Source organism: Pecten maximus, chromosome 5, assembly GCF_902652985.1.
Source record: "Pecten maximus chromosome 5, xPecMax1.1, whole genome shotgun sequence".
Classification (NCBI taxonomy): domain Eukaryota; kingdom Metazoa; phylum Mollusca; class Bivalvia; order Pectinida; family Pectinidae; genus Pecten; species Pecten maximus.
Window position 1 is genome coordinate 45,050,715 of NC_047019.1, and position 25,643 is coordinate 45,076,357.

A 25,643-nucleotide genomic window follows, 5' to 3' on the forward strand; every position below is an offset into this window, starting at 1 on the left:
AATCTATCACGGCGATTGATGGCAGTCGCTAAACTTCGACGTATTGTGTTTGGGATAATGGCAGAGTACAGTGTTAGGCATTATATAACAGCTCTTCGAAGTTTTCTAGCTACATATAGGTTCTAAAGTTCATAAACCGAATCCTCAAAAAGGTTCACAGAGAAATGGATAACATATTTATGGGCCTTGTCGATTCCATAACAGTTTTCTAGAGAATTGGTTACCTATTACATCAAGGTAAAATGTAGTCTTCTCCCCAATGGTTGGGTCACGAGATGGTTGGGTCACAAGATGGTTGGGTCACGAGATGGTTGGGTCACGAGATGCCAGGAACACCCGCAGAAATAAATCTCTCATATAAACTATGCAGTTCTGTTCAGATTATTAAATAAATAACAAAATGTTGGTAGTGGTATTTTTATTTAACGTAAGCTATTTCCCTCTCAGATTACACTTTAACATAGACTTCTGGTTCTTCCAATACAACTTTACCACAAGAATATAACGCAAGTCTCTTATTTTTCATGTCATTCACATTTTCTCTGTTTATTAATTCCTGTACATACATTAGTATTGTATACCTATCATTTCCTTCCCAACCTCTAAATAACATACAAAACTAAGAAAATGATGGCATATGTGCAGATGTTTTAGCATTTTGTTGACTTTTCATAAAATTGAACCGTTTTGTTAGATAAGAAAACAATTGTACTGTTTCATTAGATAAGAAAAACACTTTCACATAGAAGTTGTGGAATGGTCATATTTCAACTATATGCCATCAAATTTTAAAAAACTAAACAAGCTAAAATAAAAAAAAATATGAAGATTATAATATATTTTAAAAATAAAAATTGTCAAACAGATATGATACAGTATTGGTTCCATTAAATCACATCTATTACAAAAAATCTCCAATATCAAGGACCAAGATGTGTACTATTTCACATTTTTTATACAATGTCGCGTACATTTGTACATTTATCTATGTTCTCCTGCATCACACACTCCTGGCTGTATAACATAGCCTGTTATCAGTATGCTACCTGAGTATTTACCACCGAACCTGAGAACATCAATTATTACTGAATACTTAGTTGTTTATGTAAAAATAATGCCCACACACTTGAAAAAATACATCACATTGTTCACGATGATTTCCCATCACAGCCTTCTGGCTGTAGAGCTGTGTAGAACCAGTGTAGTGTAGAAACCAGGAGGTCACCTTACAGGTATATATTCACTAACCGGTGTTATATCAACAACTTCTGAGTTAGTAGCAGATAATCTGGTATATAAAACAATCTGGTTATAATATAATATCCTCACATCATTTATACTGTATATCACACTTTTTCCCTCAGCACTGGATAATATTATAACTCAAAAGATCTGGTGGCAGGTGAATAAACTATTACTTAGAAAATAAAATGATATTGCTAATATATATAAAGTCAAACATGACAGCAGAAAGGTCAAGTACTTAGCATGTATAGCACAACCAAAAACTTCAGAGTTGTAACTAATGAGAAACACATCTATTTAAAGATATCTACATTAATGTAACAAGATCAACAACTGACCTCCCCAATAACAACAAAAACTCCCAACATATACTACGCCACACTCCTAAAACTCTTGTCTGCCACACCCCTCCAGTCCTATTTCCTGGTATAAGGTGTTGTACAGTAACAAATTAAACATCTAATTATAGGAAATCACCACAGTTCACAACAAAATCAACACACATGTTACAGGTATTACTACCAACAGGTTGTGGAATGTTCACTAACTAATCTGAGCAAACATATGAACATAAGAACTAGGACATTGATTTTCTCATTGTCTCATGATTTTCTCATTGTCTCATGACGGATCCCCTCAGTTGATTACACTATACTTTACTACACTAGCATAGCATAGTGTATTTGACCGTGATTATCTATCTTGGAAGATTGTACACTACAGTGACATCACACTTACACAAGCTACATGACAGACTTGATATGTACAATACAGTTTAAGTTCACAGGGTCACACATCAAGCTCTATGACACAATTAATCTCCATTCATAGGTTTTCTCATGCATACCCAGGTATTCAGTTTAAAGAAAACTCATCTCCCTTCTGAATCAAACCCTTCATGTTTGCATTTATACAGGTACATGTAAAAATTTGCATATTGGTTAATGTTGGAAATTACTTAGACTGCAGTCAAAGTAACATTCCTGAATGTTACATTTTTCCACCTAAACGTTATGCATAGAAATGCACTCTATTGTTAAAAAACAGACAAAACACTAAAATGCCTCTCACAAAATATCCAACACACACATCAGCTTAATTTTGATGTTTGATATCTAAAATATATAAAAACAGCAAGTGTAATCTCATTGTCACTATAGTCATTTTAAATGCATCACTTTTATAATGAAAGTTTGCAATTAATCCTCTTCAAAAATGTGCAGGAGAAAAGAAGTGAAATTCATATACCAAGTATGGAAATATTGATTTGGATCCCTTTTCTTCTCAAACTCCCTAAAATGCACCTAATACTCGCAATGAGCAACAGTACATCTTCACAACATATGTATTCTGTGTGTGTAATCCTAACAGGTGCTTTTGTCATGATGACTCAGTACTTTATACATATTAGCTAACTTGAGAATGATATAACCATGAATGATTGATGTAAGATGTAATACGAAGATATATTTTGAAAAGTTTCTCTGTTAGTAATTCTTTCAACTATTAATTAAAATTATACCAGTACACTGGATTGTCTGGTAGTTATGTAATCTTATGTAAATAGGCACCATTCCTCATGTAGTGGTGTATAGAGACAACATTCTTGGCAAAACATGTATGCTCGGAGACCTCGACCTTCGAGAAAGGTCATTGATACAATGGATCAATTTGGCTTATTGGTCACCTGAGTTCTGAAGTATACTGATAGATGATGTCTTGCTTTTAATCTGTAAACTAAGATCTAACACATCTTAACCCCTGTGATCTAGAGTGCAGATCAAGGTTTGTTTATCTCAAGCTAATCGACTGATGTCATGACATTTACTGGGACGGTAAATATTGCATCACTCTTGAACCCTTTCGTCTTTGAAAGAAGGTCAAGGTCATTCAATTGTACAAATTTGGTAGCCATTCATCCAAACATTTCCTTCTCAGGTGACTTAAATCTAGCTGAACAGAACCTGAACCTCACCGAAGATGTCTGCACCCCTGACTTTGTTCTTGAACAAATGATGGAAATGATACATTGTATCTAGCCAAAGATAACAAAGTTATACAGGAACATCTACAATGGGCACATGGTCATTCATTTCTGATGTCCAAGGTCCATGGCCCTAACAATATGACCTTAGTTCAAGGTCACCACATTCAAAGATGTGAAAATGTTCCTATGGAAAACATGAAAATAGTATGCTATGTAAAATCATATAAAAATGATATCTTTGTGGTAAAATCCCTTGGGCATTTAAAAAATATCAGGGTCTATCGATGGCTTGAAATAAATCAAAAAGAACAATTCATGATTTTTTCTAATTTTCAGATATTTTGAAAGATACTTGATATTTTGATAGAGTAATTATCAAAACAAATATAAACATAATTGTAGATATCAGATCATTATAACAAGAAAAATGCAAGGCATCAAAAGTGTGAAAACAAAAGAGCAAGTTCAGCAATACATACAGAAGATGTTTTACAATGTGGTGTATTATAATATCTATATACTGTATTGATTGCTGTAGGCCAACTGATCAGTCACATAACGCATTCTTCCACCAATCAATGCTCCACAAACATAGCTCACAGAAAAAGTCAAATTGGACAAACATATTCCAGCCTTTTCCTGTTGTAACAGTTATACAAATACACCGATAATACCAGACATTATACTGTTGTAACAATTATACAATGGACAGGATATACCAGTCCTTATATGGTTGTAACAATTATACAATGGGCAGGAAACACCAGACCTTATATGGTTGTAACAATTATACAATGGGCAGGAAACACCAGACCTTATATGGTTGTAACAATTATACAATGGGCAGGAAACACCAGACCTTATATGGTTGTAACAATAATACAATGGGCAGGAAATACCAGACCTTATATGGTTGTAACAATTATACAATGGGCAGGAAACACCAGACCTTATATGGTTGCTACAATTATACAATGGGCAGGAAATACCAGTCCTTATATGGTTGTAACAATAATACAATGGGCAGGAAACACCAGACCTTATATGGTTGTAACAATTATACAATGGACAGGAAATACCAGACCTTATATGGTTGTAACAATTATACAATGGGCAGGATATACCAGTCCTTATATGGTTGTAACAATTATACAATGGGCAGGAAACACCAGACCTTATATGGTTGTAACAATTATACAATGGACAGGAAATACCAGTCCTTATATGGTTGTAACAATTATACAATGGGCAGGAAATACCAGTCCTTATATGGTTGTACCAATTATATAACGAACAGGAAATGTCAGTCTTTATAAGGTTGTAACAATTATACATTATACACACATATATATATATGTATGACTAACTTATGACCTATTCTGTTGGCTTTTGTAGAGATGCCTGGTGCTTATCCTCCGGAGACTTCAGGTAACTGTAAACATAGCAAAGGGAAAATTAGGTAATCTGAATGTACATTTATGAAGGATTATTCTATAAATTTCTATATGACTTAAAGCACCATTCTATGTTTGTTGAATATGAAATCGTTGTGCATTATACACAAATAGATGAATCAGTTAGCACATGTACTTAGTGATTGAGTAAATATTGGGAAAAATGGATCCTTGCGGTCTATACATGTACCTTATACCTGCATTAAATTCAATTAATCTATTTTCATGGATCAATTATACAGATAATTACAAAGAGTATTCCCTTGTCTCCAATCCCAACTTTAAACTTCCTTCTCTTCCATCCCAGCTTCAGACTCTCCTCTCTCCCACCCGAGCTTCAGACTCTCCTCTCTCCCACCCCAGCTTCAGATTTCCCTCTCTCCCACCCGAGCTTCAGACTCTCCTCTCTCCCAACCGAGCTTCAGACTCTCCTCTCTCCAACCCCAGCTTCAGATTTCCCTCTCTCCCACCCCAGCTTCAGATTTCCTCTCTCCCACCCCAGCTTCAGATTCTTCTCATTCCATCTTCGGATTACCCTTTCTGCCATCCCAGCTTCAGACACAACCTCTCTCCCATTCCAGCTTCAGACACAACCTCTCTCCCATCCCAGCTTCAGACTCAACCTCTCTCCCATCCCAGCTTCAGATTCAACCTCTCTCCCATCCCAGTTTCAGACTCAACCTAGCTGTCTCCCATTCCAGCTTCAGACTCAACCTCTCTCCAATACCAGCTTCAGACTCAACATCTCTCCCATCCCAGCTTCAGACTCAACCTCTCTCCCATCCAAGCTTCAGACTCAACCTCTCTCCCATCTCAGCTTCAGACACAACCTCTCTCCCATCTCAGCTTCAGACTCAACCTCTCTCCAATACCAGCTTCAGACTCAACCTCTCTCCCATTCAATCTTTGGATTCCCCTCTCTCCCATCCCAGCTTCAGACTCAACCTCTTCTCCCATTCAATCTTTGGATTCCCCTCTCTCCCATCCCAGCTTCAGACTCAACCTCTCTCCCATTCCAGCTTCAGACACAACCTCTCTCCCATCACAGCTTCAGACACAACCTCTCTCCCATCGCAGCTTCAGACACAACCTCTCTCCCATCTCAGCTTAAGACTCAACCTCTCTCCCATCCCTGCTTCAGACACAACCTCTCTCCCATTCCGGCTTCAGACTCAACCTCTATTCCCATCCCAGTTTCAGACTCGACCTCTCTCCCATACCAGCTTCAGACACAACCTCTCTCCCATCCCAGCTTCAGACTCAACCTCTCTCCCATCCCAGCTTAAGACTCAACCTCTCTCCTATTCCAGCTTCAGACACAACCTCTCTCCCATACCAGCTTCAGACACAACCTTTCTCCAATCCCATCTTCACACTCAACCTCTCTCCCATCCCAGCTTCAGACTCAACCTCTCTCCCATTCCAGCTTCAGACTCAACCTCTCTCCCATTCCAGCTTCAGACTCAACCTCTCTCCTATCCCAGCTTCAGACACAACCTCTCTCCCATACCAGCTTCAGACACAACCTTTCTCCAATCCCATCTTCAGACTCAACCTCTCTCCCATCCCAGCTTCAGACTCAACCTCTCTCCCATTCCATCTTCAGACTCAACCTCTCTCCCATCCCAGCTTCAGACTCAACCACTCTCCCATACCAGCTTCAGACTCAACCTCTCTCCCATTCCAGCTTCAGACTCAACCTCTCCCCCATCCCAGCATCGGACTCCCTTCTCTCCCAACCCAGCATCATCTAATCCTAGCTTCAGACAATTGCAGTTGGCACTAGATGTAACCAGAACATTGTGAGTGCTCCCTAGCATGATCAAAGTAAAGAATGATCCGACCCAATCATAAAGTAAAGAACGGTAATTAGTAAGGATTTCTTGTGAAATGATATCAACAGATGACACGATGTTCCTGTACTTACTAGTGATGTGTAAACCGCATTAATTGTACTAGCTGTGTAGTTTCATTTGTTGCATGACAGGCAAACAGGAGCATGTTCCTTGGCTGCACTTTCCATGCAAACCGCATAAACAACATGGAATATATACACAGGGCTGAAAATAGTACCAAACAATAATTACCTGGTACATCTAGGTAGTAGTTTTTCATATATTGGTGTAAAGGAAACACAAGACTGTTTGAAAACACATTAACATGTTAGTATTTTGCAATGGTCATTTTACTTACTACCTGTGACCATTTTACCCAACTGGTTATTTTACACACAACTGTGGTCATGAAACCCACCTTTCGTCATTTAACTACTACCTGATCATTTTACCTAATATCTGTATTGAACTAGACATAATCACTTTACCTACCTGTAGTCATTTTACCGCTGATCATTGTTGGATCTTTCTTCAGGTCCATCATAGCAGCTATTGGCAGGCCCCAGTTGGCAACTAGAAACAAGATCACATTTTAAATTCATCAGCTGTCAAAAACTGCTATTGTTGTTTATCTGACATATCTGTGGGCTCTCTAACTACTATTATCTATAATTATAATCTATTGTTTTTCTGATATCTTCCTTCAGTAAAGTAACCCTGGTAATTACTAGCCGCAAGATACTGTTCGGCTATGGAGATCTTCTCTTTAGCTGGATCGGTTGAGCGTAAGACTAGTAAGCCAGAGGTCCCGGGTTCAATCCCAAGCCTGACGTCTCCCTAGTTACTATAGCCACTGTAACCTTGTCTGATGTCTCCCTAGTTACTATAGCCACTGTAACCTTGTCTGACATCTCCTTAGTTACTATAGCCACTATAACCTTGTCTGACATCTCCCTAGTAACTATAGCCACTGTAACCTTGTCTGACATCTCCCTAGTTACTATAACAACTGTAACCTGGTCTGACATCTCCCTAGTTACTATAGCCACTGTAACATTGTCTGACATCTCCCTAGTAACTATAGCCACTGTACCCTGGTGACATCTCCCTAGTTACTATCGCCCTAACCTTCTGACATCTCCCTAGTAACTATAGCCACTGTAACCTGGTCTGACATCTCCCTAGTTACTATAGCCACTGTAACCTTGTCTGATGTCTCCCTAGTTACTATAGCCACTGTAACCTTGTCTGACATCTCCCTAGTTACTATAGACACTGTAACCTTGTCTGACATCTCCCTAGTAACTATAGACACTGTAACCTTGTCTGACATCTCCCTAGTTACTATAGCCACTGTAACCTTGTCTGACATCTCCTTAGTTACTATAGCCACTGTAACCTTGTCTGACATCTCCCTAGTTACTATAGCCACTGTAACCTTGTCTGACATCTCCCTAGTAACTATAGCAACTGTAACCTTGTCTGACATCTCCCTAGTTACTATAGCCACTGTAACCTTGTCTGATGTCTCCCTAGTAACTATAGCAACTGTAACCTTGTCTGACATCTCCCTAGTAACTATAGCCACTGTAACTTGTGGTTTGTCTGATATGTCCCTAATTACTTTATCAAGTGACATACATTTATAAAGGATTAGAGACTCCACTAGTTTGGAGACTGACATAGGGTGCACTTTTGTATTTGTCTATACTATATCACTACTACAATACCAGAAGACATCAGGCAAAATTTTATCAGAGGTCTGCTATTAATATCTTTTGTAAAATTACATCAACTTTTTCACAATCATTTCCTAATAAACTTAATAAAGCAATGTAAATGCAATCAGCTTTTAATTGATCCAATTATGAAAGAAAATTCATATTAGCACTTTTGGAGAAAACTTGCTAAGAAATAAACCACATCTGATGTAAAAATTTTAATAACTTTACAGCTGTGTTTGTAAGGTGGCTAGTGATACGTTTTGTATCGAGATATAGGGGTCACGATACGATATGTATCATGATGTATACATGAGAAGCTGTATTCCATCATACAATAGTTATGTTTGTTTTTGTGGTATTTCAGGAATATTTGAGTCTTTGTCTACATTTATTACAAAAAACATAGTTTTGTCTACATTTATTACAAAAAACATAGTTTTTGTCTGTTTCCCACAAAACTGTCTTTCTTTGAAAGAACTCCAACAGGCAACTTTATATAGGCCGCTGGAAAAGCCTTGTCAGCCATGTTGTTTACTACAAAACATAAGCTAACATTGGTCAAGGGAGATAACTACAAGTTTTCAAGTATCGTGATACAAATCAAGGATAGACGATGCATCGATGCACCACTCTGTGATCCAATACATTGAATCGTTATACCACTACAAAATATGTTTCAAAAACTTAATCAGTGCATGTAGAATTTATTCAGCCTTTTACAGATTCAAAAATTAACACGAATGGACAAGAATTTTTGGAGAAAAGTGGTTGATAATAAGGTAGTTTAGATAATTTGATTTTATCTCGCTACATCATTATTAACAGACAGTTTCCAATCCCTATATGTACGTCCCTGCTGTATCCACTGTAACTTGTGGTTTGTCTGACATCTAATTACTTAGTACCTTTACCTATACTGTATACATTTTTTTCCTGGACTAAGCAGAAAATGAAAAGTTTTATGTTTCTCCAATATAAATATAGACCAGTATTAATATGACGGTTTGTTTTGAAACCACAGGTAAATATTTCCAGATTTACTTACCAGGCCCCCAGAAATGCTACAACAGAACAGAAAAGAGGTAGTTAGAATGATCCCATATCAAACATTTAATTACTATTAATGAGATACATAGGAAATGGATGTCATATTCTAATTATCTAAATCTGTAAAGCATTCCGCATACCAAGAAAGCTCTTTCTGTAATTCAAAGCTTAATAAATATAATAGGATTTAGATAACCGTATCAATTTATTCTTGGTGTGTAATATTAACAATCTATTGTCAATTTCTATAACTTAATTATCCTGGAATACATTGTACTTCATTACAACTGACACCTTATATCATAGAATCACCAAAAACAAAGGTCTTACCACTGTTTTCACACACAATTTTCCACAAAATTTCCGCAAATGCATCTTCCAATACTGTACAGAGATTTTCATTGTTGCATTAGTAATCCAGAAAGGAAATTTTTAGAATTAAGTCAAAAGTTGTTTTTTTTACACAATTTTAATAATTTATCTGTACATATAAAAGAGTCACCTTTATTCATGAAAAATTGTCATCTTAGGTTCCTAACTGTTGAATAATCAATCACAATTCACTGGTTTTTTTCACAGTATGTGACAGTTTGGAAAACTTTGAAATTGATCTTAATCAGCTAAATTTTTCCATAAAATGTTCTGAATTTTTTAAATTACTTGAATTAGTGCCCATTAGACACGATTATTAACATATTATACTTACTGTGCTGTTTGTAGTCATCAATCAATTCCACAACAGGAGGATATGAAATTAAAAAGTAAATCATTAATAACATTTTTGATTGTCTACACTTGTACAAATTAAAGTTTTAAGTCTGTAGATAGCTGACATATGATCATAAGAACAAATAAAAGAAACATTGCTAATGTGTAATAGTCTAGGACTAAAATTCTTTCACAGAGAAAGGTTTTATTTACATGTAGATGGTCAAGACATTATGTCGAATACAGATCAGTTAATAGTACTGATACATTTCATTATAGCCATAATAATAACTATTGATTCAAAGTTGTTATATTTGTTTAGCCGGTTCTTAACAAAATCATTACTGAGTAATGTATCAGGAAACCTACTTTCGTTTTGCAAGCAGTCGTCATTATCAAGGCAAGGGCAAAACATTAGCCGAACTACAGTCTGGAAATAAATTTTACCTCATCAAGTATTTGCCCCATGTCATTCCAGCCATTCTGACAGTTCTAACAGTGGTGATGCTGGAGAAGAGAATTCTACTGATAAGGCGAGCGGACCGGACAGGTGCAAGATCAAAGGGCCGAATATGTGTGTGACCTCTGTAAGCGCAATAGAGATACAGATTTTTTTTATAATCTCTAAACGTAGCCAATAAATTCTATGGAATATTTACGCTTACACAAATGAAAACTTGTGTGAGATTGTTGATGTCAGATTTCGAAATTTATCAATATAAAGTAGGCCTATTTTTCAAAATAAATATCACACAATTCGTTAAGAGATAATTAGTTTTAGCTTAAAGGTTACAAAACCGAAGAAAGATGGCGGCTCAACTGATGCCAAATCCACCGCTCACAGCAGCAGAAAGGGCTTGTCGATCAGTGTTTGGTAAGTAAATATGTAACCCCGTTAATAATTCAGTTAATTTTGAAATATTTTTTCTTGTTATTATTTAGACAGGATATTCAAGGTATATCGCTTTACAATGCAACACCCCTATGAATTGATACTGTAGCCGGTCGCTAAAAGTGCACGTGTGACCATATATATAGCCTAGGCTACTAGAGAGGCAAATAGCCGCAACGCATTTTAACAAAATCGTATAAAGATTCGCCCATCTAATTGTATGCAATAGTCTGTGCCAAAACTACGAGTTTAAATTACTGTAATCACTAATGTAATCACAGAGGCTTTGTAAAAAAAAAAAACTCCCAAGGGAAATAACTCGTACATAGGTTGTGATGTTTATAAATGAATACAAACGCCTGCGCGCAGATGCATATATATGTTAAGCATTTGATTCCCTAAACTATTGTTTTTTTTGTCAATTTTGCTACGTTTGCATTGATATAACTATATCAGGTTGGGGAAAACTTTGGAGTATGGATTTGTTACTAAATTTATTTTTTTTTTGAAATAGCCTCAACAGTAAATTTTACTAGATATTATTTATGACACATTAATATTTACGAGAATGAAAATAATATTTTACTAAAAGATGTTTACTGATATTGTTGATTTCTAAAAACCTTGATGTTACATATATACTCTACCAGGAGTATTTCATCATTTTTTGGTATTTTCCAACATGAAAAAAATTAGTATGATGTTTCATGACTTAAAAATGTATGGAATTAACAGAAACCTACAGGATTGGATAAAACATTTTTTTGAAAATAGGAAGCATTATGTACAAGTGAATAGAGCACAATCCAAATGCAGAGCATCACCAGTGGAATAGTGCAGGGATGAGAACATATGATGGCAAGAAAGAAGTCCTGGAAAACATTAAAATGAAAAAGATATTGGAAAAACCATTGACTGACACGTAATATTTGAACAAATGAACAAGCCAAATCAGATCATTGGGCCAAGGAGACGAACATTTATTCATCTAGATAACAGGACATTATGTTTGTTATTTAAAGCATTGGTTCGTTCATATGTGGAGTACACAAGTTATGTCTGGTCACTGTATAAGAAAAAAAATCCCAAAATTTACAGTTTACTCATGAAAAAAAAAATATCCCAATTCACCTATTTTCTTCCCAAAATGAGACAAATAGACTCCATCCCAAACAAGTGAGAAAAACCCTGACTATATGTTCAGTTATATCCATTCTGTTCCTCAAGTTGAAGTTAATTAAATTAACCTGTTGTGAGTGTTATAATTCATCTGATGTATGACTAAATTCTTTTTTATTTTGTCAGTTGGAAACATTCCATATGAAGCTACAGAAGAACAGTTACGAGAAATATTTACTCAAGCTGGACCTGTAGTAAGTTTCAGGTATGGAAATAAAGGAGTTTTTCTTTGTTGTTGATATTTACATAATTTACTGATATCTGAACCAAAAGCCAGCTACTGTATTTGACCTAATAAGGGCGCAAGGCGCTGGTCATTGACAGTGGGGGCGCCCTTGTTAAGATTAGTTATTCTGAAGTTTTATGAAACGGACTATACCTTATAGCAGAATACCCAAGGCTGTGGAAACAGTAAAATATTCGGTCCTAAAAATATTCCAGGTGAAGATATCTATTCATTATCATATATTAAGCTTAAACATCACTTGAATATTCCTGTAAACTTGTAAACCATGCCAGCTGATCTTTAGACCAGAGAACGTGTGTTCCACCATTTATGTTCAAATGGAACTCTTTTGTGTTCTATTTATAGACACAGGTGATTTCCCATATAATATCAGACATCATTTTCTTTTACGTAATAATTGATTTACAATGTCTTTTACTAGCTTTCTGTTCTGAACAAAAGTTACTTATCAACAAGAATGAAGTCTTTTACTTGATCTTCAAATAAAGATGGTAAATTATTATTTGTATGTGTGTTTAGTTTCGGGTGCTCTTTGCACTGACATGTCATCTCTGTAGGAATAGACAAAATGTGGCGAAAACTTGTGTTCCAGTTACTTAATTTGCTGAAGAAAATTGAACACAAAGTAGCAAAACATTTCACATGAATTATTACTTTTGAACACCATTTTGACACTTACTTAAAGATTTATTTCCTTGAAATAAGGTAGGGGCGTCCTTATTGGGTCAAATACGGTATGTATTTCAACAGATCAAATGGACAGATAGATATTACTGTTCTGCAGTTTCTTCACCGAGGTTGCAAGTACATATTGTAGGGGTGAAATGGTTTACTGCGGTGTAATTATCTGAACCACAATAATTTTCTTTCGGTTTGGTACATGGTATAGCAACGGCAAATTACGGTACATGCATAATGAGCAGTAAATTTTTGTATGGGTGTCTATTCACTATGTGCCGGCGGAAGGTAGGCCGACAAGATATATAAAAGCTGGTTTCTGATCAATTAGTCAAGCGAATTTGATGATTCCAAATCGGAAGAGGCCTTACATTATTTTAGGAAAATGGTGCCAGTGCTAAGAGATTCCCCAGCTTCCTATCGATCTTCCGTATAGAAACATTTTGGTTTCCGATAAAGGATGTGATGACAGCTACATGCTGAATTTGTTTTACAGATTTTCCACATCAGCTATTCATCTATTTGTATTTGTATTTGTATTAAGTCAGAGTCAAAATTGATATCTTCATTTATTTTCAACTGCCACCATTAAAAAAGTTTTGTTGTAAGAAAGAAATTTTCAAAAATTTTGTGTTGGAGATTTTATTCGAGAGCTGTGTGAGACTTTGACACACTTTTTTTATTTTAAACTAGTCGTAAGTTTACCAATTTGTATTTACATTTTCACATTTTTCAATTGTTTGATGTCATCTTTTGCCCATTTTACTCACCATTGCATGGCCCAAATGACCTTTATAGTGTTGATGGACTGTTAAGAAAGTTCTATTAACTAACTAACTTTGACATGTGTGTTCCTTAAGCTTGTGACAAGGCCTTATCATTAGTACATTTGCAGATCTGCTGACTTTGACTGTGACCTTTGATCTACTTTTAAAAAACTTTAACCTCGGACACAGTATGTTAACCATGTGTGATATGGGGTTTTTATATTTGACATACTTGACAACTTCTTGAAAATGGCAGCCTGTAATAGCATATTATGCATTAGTTACATGATATGTTCTACAAACAAGTTGAAAGTAAATTTCTGATTGGTCATTCCCAAAACTCATATCTTCTCACTGTTATTTTCTGAGATATGTCATAACATGCTTTACGACATAAAAACTCAATTCATTTTGATAGCATCAGGGAATAGACCCCAGATCACCAAGCAAGGTGTTGTACCATGGGTGATAATGCAATAACTGACATGTAATTTTGTGTATTTCAGACTTGTATACGACAGAGAAACTGGAAAACCCAAAGGCTATGGCTTTTGCGAGTACCAGGATGTGGAGACGGCACAGAGTGCCATGCGTAACCTTAACAACTATGACTTCAATGGCCGCCCTCTGCGTGTGGGTGTGGCTGCTGGGGAGCAGAATAGGGATGAGATGAAAGGCATGCAGCAGGCCATGGGGGGCCCCCTGCTAGAGGTATGTGCTTGCCAGTGCATTGTACTAGCATTGTGAACTATATTTTATGACCAAGGAATTATGAAACTGTAAATTTACCAATCGGACATAACTATGAATGTTAACATTCTCTATGTATATGTACCATATTACTAGGAAACATTCACACAGTGACAAAAGCGATCATCTCACTAACAAAATTCCTGACCATATATATAAGATATTTATAGAAAAACTTCCACTTCTGTTGCAGTGCTTTGTTAAAATTGGGTCTTCTTTTTTGGCAAGAGTGGCAAAAATTAGATTGTGGCAATAGTTTTCCAGTGTGTACTAGCTGATTTCTTATTGAAAGGTGTAAAATCATTACAATCTCTGAGACCCTGGAAGCTCTTGTACTGAAAAGAAGGCAACTGAAGATGATATATAACAGTTTAATAAATGCTATTAATGCAATTAATTTTTTAATTGCTAAAACCATACAAGTTGCTAACTTTCATAGAAGTGTATTCTAAACTGAGGTAGAGAAAAAACTGTACTATTGTTTCTGATGAAAAGATGAAAAGTTATTTGATGGTTGTTGATGCTTATTGATCTACTTGTATTAATATTTTCAGAGTCCGTTTGGAGATCCTACAGAACCAGAGAAAGCTCCAGAGGCAATATCCAAGGCTGTAGCCAGTTTACCACCAGAACAGATGTTTGAGCTGATGAAACAGATGAAGGTCCTTATAAATGTCCCCATTCAAAAATTTGCTGACATTTCAAATGCAGTACACTAGCTTAAGTAATATTGGATGATACCTATTTTACCTGTCTGTAATGTAGATAAGTTCTCCAGTAGATATTGGAGTGATACCTTCCTTTACCTGTCTGTAATGTAGGTAAGTTCTCCAGTAGATATTGGAGTAATACCTACCTTTACCTGTCTGTAATGTAGGTAAGTTCTCCAGTAGATATTGGAGTAATACCTACCTTTACCGGTCTATAATGTAGGTAAGTTCTCCAGTAGATATTGGAGTGATACCTACCTTTACCTGTCTGTAATGTAGGTAAGTTCTCTAGTAGATATTGGAGTGATACCTACCTTTACCTGTCTGTAATGTAGATATGTTCTCCAGTAGATATTGGAGTGATACCTACCTTTACCTGTCTGTAATGTAGCTAAGTTCTCCAGTAGATATTGGAGTGATACCTACCTTTACCTGTCTGTAATGTAGATAAGTTCTCCAGTAGATATTGGAGTGATACCTATCTTTACCTGTCTGTAATGTAGGTAAGTTCTCCAGTAGATATTGGAGTGATACCTACCTTTACCGGTCTATAATGTAGGTAAGTTCTCCAGTAGATATTGGAGTAATACCTACCTTTACCTGTCTGTAATGTAGGTAAGTTCTCTAGTAGATATTGGAGTGATACCTACCTTTACCTGTCTGTAATGTAGGTAAGTTCTCCAGTAGATATTGGAGTGATACCTACCTTTACCTGTCTGTAATGTAGGTAAGTTCTCCAGTAGATATTGGAGTGATACCTACCTTTACCTGTCTGTAATGTAGATAAGTTCTCCAGTAGATATTGGAGTGATACCTACCTTTACCGGTCTATAATGTAGGTAAGTTCTCCAGTAGATATTGGAGTGATACCTACCTTTACCTGTCTGTAATGTAGGTAAGTTCTCCAGTAGATATTGGAGTGATACCTACCTTTACCGGTCTATAATGTAGGTAAGTTCTCCAGTAGATATTGGAGTAATACCTACCTTTACCTGTCTGTAATGTAGGTAAGTTCTCTAGTAGATATTGGAGTGATACCTACCTTTACCTGTCTGTAATGTAGGTAAGTTCTCCAGTAGATATTGAAGTGATACCTACCTTTACCTGTCTGTAATGTAGGTAAGTTCTCCAGTAGATATTGGAGTGATACCTACCTTTACCTGTCTGTAATGTAGGTAAGTTCTCCAGTATTGATACCTACCTTTACCTGTCTGTAATGTAGTTAAGTTCTCCAGTAGATATTGAAGTGATACCTACCTTTACCTGTCTGTAATGTAGGTAAGTTCTCCAGTAGATATTGGAGTGATACCTACCTTTACCTGTCTGTAATGTAGGTAAGTTCTCCAGTATTGATACCTACCTTTACCGGTCTATAATGTAGATAAGTTCTCCAGTAGATATTGGAGTGATACCTACCTTTACCTGTCTGTAATGTAGGTAAGTTCTCCAGTAGATATTGGAGTGATACCTACCTTTACCTGTCTATAATGTAGATAAGTTCTCCAGTAGATATTGGAGTGATACCTACCTTTACCTGTCTGTAATGTAGGTAAGTTCTCCAGTATTGATACCTACCTTTACCTGTCTGTAATATAGATAAGTTCTCCAGTAGATATTGGAGTGATACCTACCTTTACCTGTCTGTTATATAGGTAAGTTCTCTAGTAGATATTGGAGTGATACCTACCTTTACCTGTCTGTAATGTAGATATGTTCTCCAGTAGATATTGGAGTGATACCTACCTTTACCTGTCTGTAATGTAGCTAAGTTCTCCAGTAGATATTGGAGTGATACCTACCTTTACCTGTCTGTAATGTAGATAAGTTCTCCAGTAGATATTGGAGTGATACCTATCTTTACCTGTCTGTAATGTAGGTAAGTTCTCCAGTAGATATTGGAGTATTGATACCTACCTTTACCGGTCTATAATGTAGGTAAGTTCTCCAGTAGATATTGGAGTAATACCTACCTTTACCTGTCTGTAATATAGATAAGTTCTCCAGTAGATATTGGAGTGATACCTACCTTTACCTGTCTGTAATGTAGGTAAGTTCTCCAGTATTGATACCTACCTTTACCGGTCTATAATGTAGGTAAGTTCTCCAGTAGATATTGGAGTGATACCTACCTTTACCTGGCTGTAATGTAGGTAAGTTCTCCAGTAGATATTAGAGTGATCGTTACATGGACCTTTATATGAATGTTTAATTTGTTACAGATGTGTATCCAGAACAACCCGACTGAGGCCAGGAACCTGCTTCTACAGAACCCTCAGTTAGCATATGCTCTCCTGCAGGCACAGATTGTCATGAAAATTGTTGATCCCCAGGTTGCCATGGTAATGTCACAATTCCTGACTAGCATTGGATTACACTGGTTTAAATGGAACCTGCTTGTTGGTTCATTATTTCATTGGGATTGTGATTTTTTCAACATTTTTTTGAGTGTTTGGTAACAAAAAAAGACAATTTTGTATTGTTGGTTGTTATTAAGACATTTAAGTTGTTTACATGTGGTAATATTACTGGCTATGATCTAGTCAGTTGTTGTCCAGTCAGTTGTCTAGAAATCTAAGCTGTGTACATGTTGTAATAACTATTACAGGCTGTGATCCAGGCTTGTGTTGTATAGATGTTTAAGTTGTTAACATGTTGTATTATTACAGGCTATTAGAGCTGAAACGAATAGCAGATTTTGGCATTCGAATATTCGTTTGGTATATTCGAATAGTATTCGAATATTCGGTAGTGTACAGTCGATACTTAAGAAAATGTAATTATTTCTGATTTATAAGCTTAATAGACGACTGAAAAGCTTTAGATAAGTAACAGTGATATATACAACTGAAGAATGGCCAGAACTAAGTCGGAAGCTCACTTTAATAATCGTAAAAAAAATCACCAAGTTCGCGAAAGTAAATATGGCTGGCCTACCTGATTGACGAGCTTGTGTCTGTCATATTGTCAATGTCAAGAGAAGGAATATTTGCATTATCAGACCAACAAATAATTAAAAATATCAACGTTCACTACATTGGGTCCGTATGTAAAATAACATGAAATAAAAACGACCGCGAACTTTCCACATGGTAAATTTTCCTCTGTCAGTTGAGCGCTTGTAACTGGGAATGTCGCTATTGTTTCAAAGCATTTTATTGACACTGACGTAATGCATATGGCGCACCACATAGTTGACAGTACTGTACACAGTACGGATATGAAAGATAGCAGCACTGTACCTTATTTACGATGTTATGTCAGAAAAATGTTTACATCTTTTCATTCACACGTTTTGGAACCTATTCATGTCAAAATAGTTGTATATACATATATTTTTATGTTAAATTGAATGCTGGATTGGAACGGAAATCTGACGTTTGAACATGTTTTCAATGAGTTTGGCCCGGAGATGATTTGCTATGTTGGATGTATAGTACCTTTGTACGTTAAAACCCCTAAACATAGCTTACATTCTGCTTAAGAATTATTGGAATTTAGCTGGAAATGCTCCCAAACTCAAATGGAACGTTTGTACATGTTTCAGATCAAAGGACGAAGGGAAGTAAATATTGTACCGAATATTCGAATACCATTCCACTATTCGAATATTCGGGGAATTGGTATTCATTCGCGAACATTCGTTTCAGCTCTACAGGCTATATAGCTATGATCCAAGGAGTTGTTGTCTAGAAGTTTAAGTTGTTTACATGTTGTTTTATTACAGGCTATGATCAGGCCAGTTAGTTGTTGTTTAGACGTTTAAGTTGTTTGTTTACATGTTGTATTATTACAGGCCATGTTACATAGAGACACTAACCAGATTCCACCATCAAATGTGCCTCCATCATCACAGCCTGTCAGCCTACCACCACAGCTCAGAATGCCTAGCACGGTCAGTATAATGTCACTATCTTATTACTACATTGCCATGGAAAGTAAATTGTCATTATGCAGTCAGCAAGTATGAAATAAGTACATTTGTCAGTCAATATGAAATCAGTACACTTTCAGTCAGTAGAATATCGGTACACTGTCCTTCAGTATAATATCAGTACTGTCAGTATAGTATAATATCAGTACACTGTCAGTAAATATAACATCAATATACTGTCAGTCAGTATAATAACAGTACAATGTCAGAATGATATCAGTACACTGTCAGTATACTATAATATCAGTATACTGTCAGTAAGTATAATATCAGTACACTGTCAGTAAGTATAATATCAGTACACTGAATCAGTATAATATTAGTACACTGTCGGTCAATATATAATAGCAGTACTCTGTCAGTATAATATCAGTACATATCAGTTTATATTCAGTGGGAACTGGTATATGCTTTACACTGCAGAAGGTATTATCACAAATACATAATTCAGTCTACTGTTCTCCTAACACACAAAGTATTGTATTTTAGGAGAATAGTAGACAGAATTTACTAACACTTTAAGGATATTCCAGTATGCATTTTAAGTCTTTGTATTATAAATATTTTAACTGATTGGTGTTTGTCATTACAGTCCGTGCCACAGGGACCACCTAACTCCATGGGAGGACCCATGCCTATGGGTATCAGTATGGCTCCAGGTAAGGCTGTTCTGTATAGGTACACCAACAGTAATGTACCAGTTTGTCCAGTGTATTAGTTAAGGATATGTATGTAATGTAAAATGGATATAACCCCTTTCTATCAGCTCAACTATTGTCTCCTATGTCTGTCCACCTTGCATATATGGGTGTAAAATGATGATGTTCAGAATCACAAAATCAATGTAAAATGAATCCAACATGGACAGAGAGTATTTTGTGCCAAAATCATTTTATCTGCTGTTAGATATAGCGACACATGGCCAGGATTTTGTTTGTCATTGGTATCAATATCCTTTGAGTTCTATTGATTTTATGTTAATTTTTGTGCAAATCCAATATTAGTAAAGTAGCACAGATTTTTGAATACATGAGTTTATCCTATAATTTGTGTTGACTATCATGAAATGTTTTTATTGGTCTTGACATAAAATTGCCAGCTTCAGAGAAGCATATGTCACAATATGTATAGTACAAAATGTACGATGCAATGTAAAATATATACAGTGTAGTGTAATTTTTTTTTGCTTAGGTCCACATGGACCAGGGGGTCCAGGACCACATGGGCCTGGAGGCCCCGGCTCTCATGGCCCCGGAGGACCAGGTCCACACGGCCCTGGAGGTCCAGGCCCACATCCAGGTGGTCCACATGGCCCAGGAGGTCCTGGGCCACGTGGGGTTCCCGGTGCTCGTGGTCCTGGGGGACCTGGTCCTGGTCCACATGGGCCAGGTGGACCAGGTCCTGGAGGGCCGAGGATGGGTGGCCCAGAAATGATGGGAAGACCTCAAGGATCATTGATGGGTAAGTGGAGTTTCAGAAGTGTTATTCAGTTACTAATTTATTTGTGAGATTTTCAGCTCTGGTTATACGTAGGATTTTCAGCTCTGGTTATTTTGTGGGATTTTGAGCTCTGGTTATTTTTTGGGATTTTCAGCTCTGGTTATTTTTTGGGATTTTCAGCTCTGGTTATTTGTGGGATTTTCAGCTCTGGTTATTTTTGGGGATTTTCAGCTCTGGTTATTTTTTGGGATTTTCAGCTCTGGTTATTTGTTGGATTTCATTATCAGTAATTGGTTCATAGAAGTCATAATTAATTAATCTATATCATACTGTATCCACACATACTATTGTTTATAGTGATTATCATATAATTATCATATAATAGTGAAAAATTGTATCATCCAAAAATAGATTTGAAATTGACTTAAATTTATCAGATTAAATGGGGACCTTAGGATTTTCTGAAAATAAGTTAAGTCCTTTCTTAATTCCTGTGGTGCAAAAGACTTTAGAAATAATACAAATGCTCTGAAGTTGTAGCAGGTTCTTATATTGGATGTTATTGCATGTTATACAGGTCCAGGTGGTCCTCAGCCAAATATGGGCGGGCCGCAGCCTAACATGGGTGGACCACCGATGAGGCCAGAAATGACTGGTCCACCTCAGTCTCGCCCAGAACAGAGGGACCCCAGAATGGGGGACGGGCGAGGTATGCCTCCGAGATCTGTTCCCAGTGCAGCCCAAACTGGTATTCCAGGATTGCCAAATCTGTCGCTGGTAAGTGAATTTGTCATGGTCGTTAAATGAATGTGCAAACATGGACAAAATTGATGTGATTTTATGAAATTAACATCCTTCTATATATAAGATGTCACACCCTAATAGTAATTTGTCAGTGCTGATGACATGTCCCATAATACATTATACGTGTACACCACAATAGATTGAAGCTATATGGAAACATCACATTATTAATCTAGCTATTATCAGCCAATTTCATTAGTCTTTTAGGTCACACTAGACAATTTTATAACTGAATAACTTGTATACAAATTTTTCCTGAACCTCTTAACAGATTCGATCAGTAATTCATTATGACATTGTAGATTTTGCTCAAATTTAATTGTTAGGCCTAAGGGTTTCAATAATTCTCTTGGTGGCTTTGAATGCAATGCTCACAATATGAAGACTTGGTGTGTATTTCAGGTCTGATATAGCACATTTGTTTTCCAAACCCAATCACCTGCTCAAAATATAGAATATAGAGTCGTTTTTGTATTATGAATTATTTCCACTACCTACGTACCCTAAATTTATTACAAATCATTGTTAGGACCAGGAAGTCCTATGTTGATGTATGCATTCACATTGGGCCTCTTGATTATTATGAACAAGAAGATAATCCCAATGATAAACACACTGCCAGGTGCATCATTATGACAATGTATTGATAGAATCACTCAGTCACTCATACAGAAGAATCTAAGCTGTAAATGCACAATGACCTTTATGGGATCCCTTGTTACTAGTCAATTCTCTCGTATCCAGGGCGGCCTACAGTTACCAGGAGGTATGCCAAACATGTCAGCTGGAGCCTCAATCTCGGCACAAGATCAAGAGAAGGTGAGTCTTCAATTCTTAAATATTCTGCAGCTTACAGTGTATGTACCATACTTTCCTGTGTATACTCACTCAAGGGGATAGCCTGCGAGAATCTAAATGTAGCATTTGTAAAAAGATAATGGTAAGACTTTAAAATTGTGGAAGAAATCAGAGAAACGTCAGGACTTAACAGGATAGACATAAAGATATAGGAAGAGGGGTAGCTATTATAACCCAGATAAGAAATTATGTAAAATAACTTGGTATGCATTTTTAGAGAATAAAAATGTTATAGAAATGTTATTATAAGCTCACCTGGTCCAAAGGATCAAGGTGAGCTTATGCCATATTGTAGTACCAGTTGTCAGTCTGTGCATCAATAATTTCTTTATACAACTTCTTGGCCACAGATTAGAATTTAACTTTGTTTGAATGGAAGGATCCCTAAGTGGTAGGGATTCAAAATTTGACATCCAAGGGGGGCTCAGGGAAGTGGCCTTATAGCGGAAATTTAGCTAAGTTTGAAATCATTCTTCTGCTAGGAATTTGTTTCATATTTGGTCTGAATCATCCTTGTATGAACGGGAACCATATTGAATAAACAGCTGGTCTGCCCCCTGGGCCTGAGGGTGGAGTTTTACAGGAAAAATATGGCAAATTCATTGAAGTCCTACCTGTAGGAATGAAAGGACTTAGTCCAAGTTTGGTCTGAAGCATCCTTAGGTGAATAGGAAACATTTTGTATAAACAGTTGACCATGGTGTGGCCCCAGGGCCTGAGGAGTTGAGTCTTGAAGGGATGATATCGCAAATTCATTAAAATACTTCTTCTAGCTGTAGGAATCAAAGGCCTTGGTCCAAATTGGTTTGAAGCATCTTTATGTGAATGGGAATCAATTATGTATGAACAATGGGTCTGGCTCCCTGGGGCCTGAGGGACAGGGTCTGATAGGGGAAATCTAACAATTCTTTAAAATCCTCTTCCTACTAATATTTTGCTATAATATCTGCTATATCAAGCTGAGCAATACAGTCCCTCTGGGCCTCTTGTTTTATTAGGCTATATACCATAAAGTATTGCACATATACATAAACAATACCTACAAATATATATCATTGGATTGTATATTGTTTCCCCTCTGCTTTAGTATCTGCCGATACATTATCTTTGATGAGAATGCTGATATTTTGTTGTGCAATGAGTTTAGAAAGACATTGCATGACAGGTAATGGATTAATATTATTGTGTTCCTATAATGTTTCAGGCTGCCCTGATCATGCAGGTGTTACAACTGACAGACCAACAGATAGCCATGCTCCCTCCAGATCAGCGACAGAGTATCCTCATTCTCAAGGACCAAATAGCCAAGAGTGCAAACCCATAGACTCTTATCATTGTTTTCTCTCACACACCGTCATCATCCAGAGTAGGCACAGTCTTGGGCTAAACACCTTTCATATGGATATAGCATTGTATATACAGTATTGAACGATACATTTATAATATCTGTATCTGTTTAATTGGGGAGATATATGAAACGGTTTAATTTTCAAGAACGTAACGTAAGATTTCATCTTTGTTGGGCTGAAGACTGTGTCAGAAAAGTTGCAAACTTAAATTTTACACAGTTGATGTATGGAGTATGGAGGAATTGGTGCCTAAATGTGTCCAAAACATGGTCAAAGGTTCATTGTAGGGGTCACAAAACATGATGATTATTAAACTGTTATTGTTTCATTTGTCCAGAATTTGAATTTCGAATTATTGCAATAAATTACATGTACATATAACAATCATTGTACAATTCATTATTTGGTTGGAGGTGAAATCATCTTTTTATTTGATGAAAGTATAGTTTGACCAACACATGGGTTACTTGAATGAATCAGAACAAAAGTTTGTTCTATTTTTAGATTGGTTTCATTGCAATAGCTACATCAACAGAATGACAAATTATACAAACAGAGATTAATTTTGTCATTCAATGTAAACAATATCGTTATGTGTGGAGATCAGAAAGTTAGGAATGATCATTATTAGTGATTGAAATACTAATAATAATTGTTAAATTTCATGGGGCAAATATTTCGTGATTGTTCATTTTCACAAGGCTTTCTTGCTTGTTCAATTTCATGAGGTTAACATTTTGTGGTTGTTCGATTTCACGATGTTAACATTTCGTGGTTGTCCCAGTGGATATTGACTCATCATTTGTGTATAGTTGGGCTGTATTCAGTGACCACGAATATACAGAAAGCAATTTCCCCATGAATATTAACAATTGTATAGTATTGTCTTTCATTGTCATGAAAGTTGAGAGTTTTTCTCTCTGTATGAAAATGTGGTGAGTGATATGTAAGGATGAGAGAGCTGTCCATAACTCATCTTTTGATGTCTGGTTATTAAAGATATATATATTCAACATACATGTTTTAGTCAGTTTGTGTGTCAGATCTGAATACATGTATAATAAAACAAAAAAAATTCAATATGTGTAAGAATTATTTATTGTGTTTTGTAACACTACATATTGGTTAAGTTGAGATATCGGTAGCTGTTTGATACAAGATAGAAATCACATATATTGTGTATGCAGTCGTATAAGCTATTGCTACGATGTATTAACTACTCACTAATTTGAAGTCCACCATTATCAGTGTCTCCCAAATTTTGAAGCGGTTTATATGAAAATGGATAATGACTGGTTTGAATCAATCACTGTGCTCCATCATTTGGCTTCTAGGTACTCTCTTCCTCCAAACCCAACTGGAGGCTCTGGACTGCTCTTTGCCTTTCCAGCCAGGCCTTTTCACTCCCAGAGCGCTGAGCGTCCTCCACACTGACTGCAGGAAAACCCCTGCACCCAACCTCCACAGGGAAGTTCCATGTTCGCCATGCCTGCTCCTGACACTCTGCCAACAAGTCTTCATACTTAGCACGCTTCCTCTCATTTGCCTGCACACACCTCTCTTCCCATGGTATGCTCAGTTCTATCAGTAGTAGCTTCTTTCCCTTAGACCACAGTACAATATCTGGCCTAAGGGAGATCTTGACTATGTTAGTAAAAGATGATATTCCGTGCAGATCCACATCTCTTTTCAAAAAAATTGGCCTGAGAACCACGTAATATAATTTAGCTTTATTGATATTTCTTCAGAAACACTGAAGGGATATTTCTCAAACTTCACACACTGGTTCCCCTTGGTCCGTAGCTGTGCCCATTTCATTTTGAATATGATCAGAAAAAACTAAATGGCTGACAGACAGCCATCTTGGATTTTGCAAGTTGCAGTTTGTTATCCCAAAGAGCAGGTGACATAGGTATCTCCAAGTCTGCATTGGTGTCATTGTCCACACACAGATTTCCTTGTGATAACTCAAGTTTCCTTGGGCCAATCAAACTCAAACTTCATGCATACAGTATCTTACTTAGCAAAATTACTTGCT

General features: G+C 36.5%; 2 protein-coding genes across 2 annotated transcripts; one reads left to right on the top strand and one right to left on the bottom strand.

Annotated features, from left to right (window-relative positions):
* Positions 1-403: 403 nt before the first annotated feature.
* On the bottom strand, positions 404-10,596 carry LOC117328155 (mitochondrial pyruvate carrier 1-like). The gene is made up of 6 exons (XM_033885552.1): positions 10,448-10,596; positions 9,999-10,002; positions 9,291-9,306; positions 7,014-7,094; positions 6,614-6,746; positions 404-4,664 (listed from the first exon to the last, which is right to left on the bottom strand). Exons 1-6 carry the CDS (start codon positions 10,480-10,482, stop codon positions 4,607-4,609), a joined length of 327 nt encoding a protein of 108 aa, XP_033741443.1. The 5' UTR covers positions 10,483-10,596; the 3' UTR covers positions 404-4,606.
* Positions 10,597-10,757: 161 nt separating this feature from the next.
* LOC117328154 (cleavage stimulation factor subunit 2-like) lies at positions 10,758-24,618 on the top strand. The gene is made up of 11 exons (XM_033885551.1): positions 10,758-10,874; positions 12,198-12,276; positions 14,270-14,474; positions 15,068-15,175; positions 17,443-17,562; positions 19,017-19,115; positions 19,747-19,813; positions 20,346-20,615; positions 21,172-21,371; positions 22,143-22,217; positions 23,461-24,618. The coding sequence occupies exons 1-11, from the start codon at positions 10,808-10,810 to the stop codon at positions 23,578-23,580; spliced, it is 1,410 nt and encodes a 469-aa protein (XP_033741442.1). The 5' UTR covers positions 10,758-10,807; the 3' UTR covers positions 23,581-24,618.
* The last annotated feature ends 1,025 nt before the right edge of the window (positions 24,619-25,643 follow it).

Bases quoted from the DNA above. Each gene is read 5' to 3' on its own strand.
- LOC117328155 (XM_033885552.1), bottom strand. From the start codon at position 10,482: ATGGCTGGAATGACATGGGGCAAATACTTGATGAG. The intron at 6,747-7,013 runs GTAGGTAAAGTG...TACTATTTTCAG, and splicing joins CAGCGGTAAAATGACTACAG to CCCTGTGTATATATTCCATG. The intron at 4,665-6,613 runs GTAAGTACAGGA...CTATGTTTACAG, and splicing joins ATGCGGTTTACACATCACTA to TTACCTGAAGTCTCCGGAGG.
- LOC117328154 (XM_033885551.1), top strand. From the start codon at position 10,808: ATGGCGGCTCAACTGATGCCAAATCCACCGCTCACAGCAGCAGAAAGG. The intron at 12,277-14,269 runs GTATGGAAATAA...TGTGTATTTCAG, and splicing joins GGACCTGTAGTAAGTTTCAG to ACTTGTATACGACAGAGAAA. The intron at 14,475-15,067 runs GTATGTGCTTGC...TAATATTTTCAG, and splicing joins TGGGGGGCCCCCTGCTAGAG to AGTCCGTTTGGAGATCCTAC.